The sequence below is a fragment of the Myotis davidii genome, unplaced genomic scaffold (assembly GCF_000327345.1).
Source record: "Myotis davidii unplaced genomic scaffold, ASM32734v1 scaffold2325, whole genome shotgun sequence".
Classification (NCBI taxonomy): Eukaryota; Metazoa; Chordata; class Mammalia; order Chiroptera; family Vespertilionidae; genus Myotis; species Myotis davidii.
The window spans coordinates 309241-319189 of record NW_006295913.1 but is presented as its reverse complement, the minus strand read 5'-3'; the positions used below and the strand labels follow the sequence as shown (position 1 = coordinate 319189).

The 9949-nt window shown below is 55.8% G+C and overlaps 1 protein-coding gene across 3 annotated transcripts in view; it reads left to right on the top strand.

Annotated features, from left to right (window-relative positions):
- PTPN5 (protein tyrosine phosphatase, non-receptor type 5) overlaps window positions 1-9730 on the top strand; it is a 31050-nt gene extending 21320 nt beyond the window's left edge. For all 3 annotated transcript variants that reach the window (XM_006770893.2, XM_015568580.1, XM_015568581.1), the window contains 7 exons: window positions 1406-1490; window positions 5243-5322; window positions 5505-5642; window positions 6140-6250; window positions 7828-7988; window positions 8077-8190; window positions 8572-9730. In XM_006770893.2, the coding sequence (XP_006770956.1) occupies window positions 1406-1490; window positions 5243-5322; window positions 5505-5642; window positions 6140-6250; window positions 7828-7988; window positions 8077-8190; window positions 8572-8665 (783 nt within the window). In that variant the 3' untranslated portion in view covers window positions 8666-9730. The remainder of the gene's footprint in view (window positions 1-1405; window positions 1491-5242; window positions 5323-5504; window positions 5643-6139; window positions 6251-7827; window positions 7989-8076; window positions 8191-8571) is intronic.
- Window positions 9731-9949: the final 219 nt, after the last annotated feature.

Here is a 9949-nt window from a genome sequence, read left to right as displayed (position 1 = left end):
CCCCCCGCAGCCCCTGCTCCCTGTATGGACACAATGGCTCTCTGAGAAGACCTCCATCACCTTGTGACCCACTGCTCCAAATTCTGCAGAGCTTGGCATGGCCTGCATTATCCAAGTTGGGCTAGCCTGAGACCCCTTTTCTAGCCTTATGTCCCCCAGCCCCTGCAGGGACTGTCCACCTCAAGCTAGGCCAGCACCCCCCACCCCCATGTTTTTCTCCTCCAGGACCTTTTTGCACATCATCTCCCACCCCTGATGCCTCTAGAAAGCCTTCCTGGATGATCCCACCCCAAGTTCCCACCACCATCACCTACCCTTAAAGGGGACTTGCGTCCTCTCAGCATTTCTTGTTCAGTAGCTCATTGTCGATCTTGCCCAGAGAAAGGAACACAGCCTGCACACCTAGCCCATGGCGCTTTCGCACATGTTTTTATTCTTTTGAGTCTCACAACAACCCTAGAAAGTGTTATGATCCTCATTTTACAAAGAGCGTACTTAGTGGGCCCAGACACAGTGAACGCTATAGGACCGTGTGTGGACGGATAGAAGGGGAGTGAAGAAGTGAGAAGCACTGGGGAGTCATCCGAGAGGACATGGGGGGAGGTGAGGCTAGAGGGGAGCCTGAAGGGCGGGAATGGTGTGGAGAACTGAAGAGGGGTGCTCCTTGCAAGTGGAATGCCACGAACTCAGACCTGGAGGCGAGATGGAGAATGGCATGTTAGCAACAGGAAGGAACGGGCATAACTGAAGGACGGGAATCTTGAAAGCAGCTGGTGGTAAAGGAAGGCCAGACCCCCAAAGACCTCATATTCCAGGCAGAGAAGTCCAGTCTTGAGCTCTTGACACAGAATGATTGGGAGGTGCAAATACGGCCCTGGGGGCTCAGGAGGCTCCTCTCCTGCTAGAAAATCAGAGGAGGCTTCTTGGAGGAAGTGGCATTTATGATGGACAGGAAGGACATGAGAAGATGAGAATCGGGTGGGGCACAGAGTGAGCAGCACAACCCCAGGTCCTGAGGTGGGGATGTGCAGGGTGGGAACACAGATCAACAAAGCCACTCAGTTTGGCTGCAGCGCAGGGAGTGTGGGAGGTGCTGGTGACTGGCCAAATTGCTTTTCAAACTCTTGTTCTTGTTTTTGACCATTTATTTAGTGTCTACTCTGTGCCAGACTGGCCCTCAGTGGACAGTAGTAATGATAACATTTTTTACGTACCCATTGCGTGCCAGACAGTGTTCTAATTGCGTTTTGTATATGCACAAACTCATTTAATAGTAAATGTTGAATGAACGCATGCACTCAAGCCAGCCCCTGGACTAGAAGTTGGGCCACAGCAGCCCCTGGATTCAAACATCTGTGAGAATCAGCCCAATGGCTGCCACATCCCCATGTCCTTCCTCCTGCAGGAAATCCCCATGAACTTTGTGGATCCGAAAGAGTATGACATCCCTGGGCTGGTACGGAAGAACCGGTACAAAACCATCCTTCCCAGTGAGTACTCAGTGCCCTGGGGGCAGGGGGTTGAGGGGGGAGGGTTCACCCTCCCCTGGGTATCCCCTCACCCTGAGGGAGACCTGAACCCCAGAGCTGGGTCTCCAGGCGATGCCCAGTGAAGAGAAACACCCCCTACTGAGGGCAGAGGTTAATTTATTCCTTCACACGCACTCTCCGGACCCTTCCCGTGGCCAGGTGTTGTGCTGGGTTCTGAGGAAACCCAGAAAGAGTGACGAAAGCAGCAGCTCCTACACAGGGCGTGGTATCAGCAGGATGTTCTCGCATCCTTGGTCTCTTCGGAGTGGGCAGGTTTTAAGGAGAGGCAGTTAAGGCTCGAAAGGTTAAGTGGCTCATCCTCAGTCACACAGAACGGAGTTTCAAACCAGGTCTCTGTGACCCTGAATCGGGCCCTTTTGTCTACCCCGAGTGTATTTTGTCCAGATTGTGCATCCTCTACCAGGGAGTGAGCCGACTGTCGGGGAGTAAGTGCCCGTCAGGGAGGGTGTTCAAACAGTCCCTGGAGGGTCTGATAGGGGTTTTCCCTCCCTGGGGGTGGTTAGACCAGGTGGCCCAAGGTTTCTCTTTCAGCCCTGGGGTGTCATTTTCAGGTCACTTTAATGGAGCCCCTGTCTGGAGTCACCCTGCCGAGTTCTGGCCCCAGGCCCCCTGGGCCAGCTCGGAGGGGTGACTTGTTGAAAGTGAATCCCCACAAACCTACTCCACTCCGTTTATGGAGTGACAAGGCTTTAAAAAGGCAGCTTTGCCATCAGCATCTCCAACAACATGGAAGATGTCATGACTTATTTTTAACTTTTAAAATAGCGACTTGTGGTTGCTATGGTTACACAGCCTCTAGGTGGTTCCGGTTAAACAAAGCACCATGTAAGGCCAGGAGGCACTGCTCCGGGCTGCTCACCTCTTCCTTTGTCTTGCTCTCCCGCACCCACCTAGCCCCACCTGGAGGGAGGGGCTCGTGGACCCCAGAACCTAGGCCTTTGCTGGCCATGCAGAGTGGCCACTGGGGGAGGGCGGGACTCGGACCATCTCGCCACCTGGCCCTGGATTCCTGAGAGGCTTTGAGCCACACTGAGCCTCCGGGCCTCCAAGCCCAACAGAGAACGTTCTCTGTGGCCAGCAAGAACTGACCCCGTGCCCTCAGAGGCTGGGCTGAGGCTGAGGGGGTGGGGGCAGTGACAGAGGGCAGGGCAGTCATGGGAGAAGTCCCCTCTCAGGTCCAAGACGCCCCGAGGTTTGTTCCCACACTCATTCTGCTGTATTTCCTGAGCCCCTGCCCCCAGGGCTGAGAAATCAGACGTGAGTGAGACACAGACTGTGCGCTGGAGGCTCGCAAGCTGATGGGAGAGACAGGGCTGTGGACAGTGACAGTACAGAGTGGCCAGGAACCCAGCAGCAGCACTGAGCACACGATGCAGGGGAGCAATTTCTGTCGGTTTCACCACTGTCTCCCAAGCACCATGGGCGCCTGGCGCGTGGTAGCCTCTGCGCCAATCTGAGTGAATGAATGGGTGGGTGGGTGAGTGAGTGAATGGATGAGTGGATGTCTCAAATCTAGTGCCCCTTCTCCACCCTCACTGCCAAGTAACTTTTTAGGGGAGGGGGGCAGTTGCCCAGTTTCAGAGGGTGCCATGTACATCAGCAGCATTGACAAGTAATGCTCCCTGGAGTTGTGCAGGGCAGGGCCGCCCTCTGACCCCAGACACGTCTCACTTGGAGCACTGCAGTAATCTTCTAACTAGTGGTGACTCCCACATCCTACCCTCCTGTCCATCTTCTATCATTGTCGCCAAAATGACGCAAAACCAAAATCCAGTCGTCTTTCTCCTCCTTCAACACTGTCACGTTACCCTGAATCCTTAGGGTTAGGTCCAGGCTGATCATCACGCCTTATAAGACCCTCAGTCATCAGATTCCCCCCCCCCTCCCGCCCAACACACACACACTCATCTCTCAGCAGCCCCACCCTGCCCCGGGCACTTGAATCAGACTGAATGGTGTGCCCTCCTCCTCCTACTGGTCCCTCACACCTCGTCCAGGTGCCCCTGTTCCGGGAAACTAGGGCCACACACTGCTTGTCTGCCTGCCCAGCACTTAGGAGCAGGGACTATGTCTTGTTTATCTTAGAGTTTCTACTCTCAAGCACAGTGCCAGGCACCGTAGGGTTGAAAGGACCATTCCCCTTCCCACAGTGGTCCTTTAATACCAAGGACCCTGGTGTCTGGGCACCTAACCTGGGCAGCGCTGATAAGGGGAAGGGAGATGGCGCATGCAGCACACCCTGTTCCTCTGTCCTGCTGGCCAGCCAGAGCCCCCCTGGGCTTACCCTTGCTCTTCTCCACCCCAACATCCTTCTACGCCTCTGTCCACAGAGCTGCCCCTCCCCTACCTGCTCCTACCCCCAAATCACCTGCCAAAGCCTCAGGCACCGGGGCTGAGGCGGAACAGGCTGGAGAGCAGAGGCTCGTGCCCTTTCTCCTGCCGCTTGGCATCCTTCTTTTTACCTGTTAGCGAGGTAGCGCGTGTAAGGATGGCGACAATAACAGCAGCAACTTCTGCTGTACAGTGTTGTCCGTGTGCTGGGCTCAGTCACTGGTCTGAGGACCCCTTTGACCTTTACAAGATTAGTAAGGCCGCGCTGAAAGGGATGTCCCCAGTTTACAGAGAAGGCACAGGGAGATGAAGTAAGTGGCCCACGTTGGCACAGCTAGTAAGTCAGAGCCAGGATTTGAACCCAGGTCGCCTGGCTCAGTGGTGCAGACTCTTCGCCGCTCCCCATGCTGTGCACACCTGAACTACCTTTGTCCCGGCCCCCTATACGGGAGAGAAACCAAGGCCCAGGGGAAAGACCGTGAGCTGGTGACAGAGCTGGACCACAGCCAGGACCCGGGCTCCAGCCAGCTCCCTGCCCCCCACACACCGTCTCCACCTCAGTCCCAGCCTCTGCACTGTACAGGCTGACAGAGCTGTCAGTGAAGGGAGGCTCTAGCGGGAATAAAACAGATTCTACCCCAGGAAGAAGAGCAGGATGTTATGAGAGTCTTTTACCATGGGGCTTGACATGTGAGTGGATTGAAGAATAAAAACCCTTTGTGCACACGTGTCTGCTGCGGCAACCCTAGTCTCAGCTCAGGCGTGGAAGGTTTTACTCCTCTTATCCCAATAGCCTTCCTCAGCTTTCATCCCCCAAATCTTAACAGCCCTTTATAGCTGTAAAGCACTTTACTTAGCACTTTCACAGCTGTTTTCTCATCTGTCTTCCCAACAATCCCAGGAAGTCAGTATCTTTACCCCCCATATTACAGACAGGAAAACTGAGGCTTAGAAAGGCCATGTGCTTTCCAAGCGCACTCAGCACGTTGGTGAGAGTGTATATTCAAACTCTTGCTACCTCTGCTGTCCAGGATGCGTCCCCTGGATACCTCCTTTCTCTACTTAGCTTTCTTCTCCCTAGAACATTAGGCACAGTGAATCCAGGGCAGCTTAAGGGGCAGGCATTGGTGCCACAGAGGGAGAGACCCAGGGCCTCACACTCAACCCCCCTCTTCAACCTGGACCTCGCCTGCCTGAACGGGCCATGGGGAAGGGTGAATGTTTTGCTACCAGGCAGGGGAAGGAGGAACTTGGGGTCTCAGAAGAAATGTGGGTGCCCTGAATGGGCCAGGCAAGGTGGGCCCTGCCCCAGGAGGATTGCACACGTCGGATCCCAGCCTCACCTGTCTCCCCCACCCCAGACCCTCACAGCAGAGTGTGTCTGACTTCACCAGACCCTGATGACCCTCTGAGTTCCTACATCAACGCCAACTACATCCGGGTATGTAGCCCCATCCCAACACCCTCTCCCTGAAAAGGAGGCCCAAGCTGGTGGGATCCGTCCTCCAGGCCTGTCCGTAAGCCAGTGCGGCTGCTGCCAGCCCCGGGAAGAGCCTGAGTGTGGGGACTGGGCCCCAGGAACATTGCGTCTGACCCTGACAGCCTGGACTTGGCTGGCCACAGGGCTACGGTGGGGAGGAGAAGGTGTACATTGCCACTCAGGGACCCATCGTCAGCACGGTTGGCGACTTCTGGCACATGGTGTGGCAGGAGCACACACCCATCATTGTCATGATCACCAACATCGAGGAGATGAACGAGGTAGGCACCCCTGCACCATTACCAGGTGTCTGCAGCTTCGCGCCCACCCTAAGCCTCTTGTTTCCGTGTCCTTACAACAATCCTGTGAGGTCGGTAGTGCGCACTCCACAGTCAAGGTGAGGAAGTAGGAGGCTCAGCAAGGTTAAGCCATTTGCTCAGGGCCACACCAGTACTCAGAGGCAGAGCCTGGAGCTGGCCTCTCTACCTCCAGTGCCCAGGATCTTAAGCAGAATGCTCTGCTGCCTCCTAGGCTGCCAGGGCTGATGCTAGCTATTTCCATACTCAAGATGGATATTATTCCCATTTTCCAGATAAGGTAACTGAGGCTCAGAAAAGGGAGGTAACCTAAAGGTTACAAAGCTGAGTTTTGAACCCAGTACTCTCTAACTGCAAACCTATTGCCACTTTATAGCTCTCCCGGCTGGCCCTGAAGGGGCACTGGAGAGCATATGGTTGGGGAACTGGGAGTGTATCGCAGCCTGATCTTGGCCCTACAGAAGTGCACCGAGTATTGGCCGGAGGAGCAGGTGGTATATGATGGTGTCGAGATCACCGTGCGCAAAGTCATTCACACTGAGGATTACCGGCTGCGACTCATCTCCCTGAGGGTGAGGCCTGGGGCGGGGCTGTTAGGGGGCAAGAGCTTTATTGAGGATGCCACAGAAGAACAAGGTTCCAGAGTCCACTCTAGCTGAAATCAAGTCCTATGTCAGTGGTTCTCAACCTTCTGGCCCTTTAAATACAGTTCCTCATGTTGTGACCCAACCATAAAATTATTTTTGTTGCTACTTCATAACTGTCATGTTGCTACTGTTACGAGTCTTAATGTAAATATCTGATATGCAGGATGGTTTTAGGCGACCCCTGTGAAAGGGTCGTTCGACCGCCAAAGGGGTCGCGACCCACAGGTTGAGAACCACTGTCCTATGTCTTCCAGGAATTGCTGGTGAGCAAGGGATAAGGGAGGGCTGAATGGACCAGGGACAGCAGCAGGACCAAACCTGTTGTATTTTATGCTGTTGGGCTCTCTGTGTGTCTACACAGTCATTCATAATGCCTTCCAGCTCTGCCTCAAATGCACCTAAACCCAGGACCGTCTGGATAAGGGGTCTCCCGCTGCCTCCAGCACTGTCCTTATTACTGAAAGACCACGGTGACTTCAAGATCCCTGCTAAAAGCATCCCCTTCACCTGGGATGCAGGCCTTCTGGCCTGTAGTACCCAATCTGTCCACCAGAGGGTAGACACTCCTTGCTGCATTTGGGTTGCAGGAGGAAGTTGTGATTACAAAAAAAAAAAAAAAAGCGGGGTGGGGTGGGGGGGTGCCGGACACCAAATATGAGCAATAAGAAACAGCCCAGAAGAGTGGGGGAAGGTATCCTCCCACCCGAAAGTTGTGCTTCTTTCAGGAGCAGCCTAAGAGAGCAGACTGTTCATTTGGAGTTGGGAGGATCAGTGGGTTCTCTCTTTAAGAAATGATAGAGCCCTTCTAATAACCCCAAAGACTGGCAGGGTGAGCCAGGCACCAGGAAGCTGATAGAGTGGGAAGTCCAGTGAAACCGACAGTCACAAGGTCCAGTGCAAAGCCTGAGGTCTGTTCCTCTGAGCTGCCCCTCTCCACTGGAGAGGATGCCAGGGAGCACTCAGCTCCCAGCAGGCAGTGCCCATCTGACCAGCTCTGAAATACAAGCCTGGCTGGAGGGCAGAAAGGGCCAAGAAGGGGTTGGGGGCAGAGTCTGTAAGAGCTTTCACAGCCAGATGACCCAGGGCCCCAGGAACCAGCTTCCTGTTTCCCCAGAAAGAGAGGTTGAGGGGGAGTCAGACCGAGCACAGCAAGGCGAGAGAGGAAGGCCCCTGAGCTCTGGTCATGTGGCTACGGGGGGATTGGGCTGTTTGTTAAAATAAGAAGCCGTAGAGGCAGGAATAAATTGGAGAGGGGACTCTTTGCCTCTCTTGGATGATGTGTGAAGACCAATGCTGATTCCACGGGCCAGCCTCCACGTCCAAGCTGACTTTGGTCTCTGTCTGGTGCCACTGGGCAAGGTGGTGTCCTTGGCAGAGGCCAGAGGCCCCACTCCCTGTGTCCTCCCCCCGTGTTCTTCCTCCCCCATCCCATCCCCATCTCTGTACTGTGTGGGCTCACAGAGCTCACGTGTATCTGGGGTGGGCCTCTGTCTCCTGGACAGAGCGGGACTGAAGAGCGAGGCCTGAAGCATTACTGGTTTACGTCCTGGCCCGACCAGAAGACCCCAGACCGGGCCCCCCCTCTCCTGCACCTGGTGCAGGAGGTGGAGGAGGCTGCCCAGCAGGAGGGGCCGCACTGCGCCCCCATCATCGTCCACTGCAGGTGGGTCCTCCCAGCCACCCGCCAGGGCAGGGCAGCCACCCACCCCGGCTGCCCCGCCCCTCACCCCACCCATCCCCTCGGCCCTCAGCGCAGGGATTGGGAGGACTGGCTGCTTCATTGCCACCAGCATCTGCTGCCAGCAGCTGCGGCAGGAGGGTGTGGTGGACATCCTGAAGACCACGTGCCAGCTCCGGCAGGACAGGTCAGCCCACGGGCAAGGTGGGGCACCTGGAGAGCATGAGCCCTAGGGGCAGAAGGGAGAGACTGACTGTGCTTGGGGTGAGGGGCAGGAGGGCACACTGGGTATGGACTGGCCGCTGGCTGATGGGGTAGGGAAGTCAGATGGGTGGAGAGGCTGGATCTGGACAGGCAGTGCTGGATGGAGAGGGAAGAGAGACAGCGGGCGGCCAGGACAGGCTGAGGGTGGCGGGAATGCCATCTCTGTCCCTGCTGTCTGCACCAGCGCTGGGAGGGGCAGGGAGGAGCTGAGGGGATTGCCTGGCTAGGGCTGGCCTCTCCAGCCTCCACGTAAACAAGGCCTCTCATGAGTGACCCCTCCCTACCATGCCTCTCTGCCGGGCAGGGGCGGCATGATCCAGACGTGCGAGCAGTACCAGTTTGTGCATCACGTCATGAGCCTGTATGAGAAGCAGCTGTCCCGCCAGTCCCCAGAGTGACCTCTCTGCTCCCCCCGAGGTCCTCCTGGCACCACCCAGCCTGAGTCTGGGCCCTTACCCCAGCCACACCCCCAGGGCCCAGCCTCAGGTCCCGGCCTGCTCCCTGCCCTGCCCCTCCTGCTTCCTTCTCTCCAGCTGGCCCTTACCCCCAACATAGCAATTCCTACTGTATATATTGGGGAGTGGGGCAGGGTGGGGGAGGGACGTGCCAGGCCAGGCCTGGGGCTCCAGGACCCGACCCACACCACGCAGACCTGGGGCCTCAGTTTTAACAATGGTTCCATCGCTACTTGATCCAAAATGTTTGTGCTGCATTCCAAGTGTCCTGCCACAGCGTGTTCTGTCTGTCCATCCATCTCTGCTGTCTGTACCGGACACTGTGTCTCCTCAGCCTAGGATGGGGTCATGAGCTCCAGGCCCTAAGCAGCCCAAGCAGAGGTGCCTTGCTTGGCCCCCACCCCACTTCTCCCAACAGGCAGATCGCATTTTGCCCTCAGTTATTGGGATCAGGATGGGGAAAAGGGCCAGAGGACCTGGAGGCCAGGCGTGGGAAGCTCCTGGGTGGGAAGAGAGATCTCATCTAGGGAGAAGTCTCTGGGTGCGGGGGAGGGGGGAGTATCACAGCCTGGATGGCCTCTGGGTGTCACAGGTCCTCAGGAGGCAGTGGCCAGCCTGCGAGGCATTGGGGGGGAAGGGGACAGATGGGGGCTGTGCACCCAGAGGACCTGGGCCCTGGTGGGGATGGGAGGGAGAGGGGAGCTCCGAGGGTGGGTTGGGAAATCGCCCCAGATCTGTGGGAAACGTTTTTCTGTGTCACCGTGGGAAGCCTTCCCAGGAGTCTTGCTGCGTGCAGCTCTGCGTGTGTTCCTGTGTCCACGCGTGTGTTGAGAGCCCATCAGCGGGGTATGCATGACTCTTTGGCAACATGTGTTATCTTGGAGCCACGTGTTTTTATTGCTGACTTTAAATATTTATTCCACGGCAGACAGAGACATTTGGTGTCTTTTTATAATTTGCTCGTGGTCATTGAATAGAGCAATAAACAGAGCATTTTGAGCAAAACTGGCCTCCTGGGTCTGTGATTGCCTCTCCTGTCCACTCCCTGCCTCCTAGTACTGGTCGTCTCCTCCTCCTCCTCTTCCTCCTCCTCCTTGTCCTTCTAGCTCTAGAGCTTCATCAATTTTATGGATCTTTTCTAAGTATCAACTTTTGTTTCTCTTGATATTCTTTATTTGTTCTTTTTATTTTATTGATTTCTCCTTTTACACTTTCCTTCTACCTGCT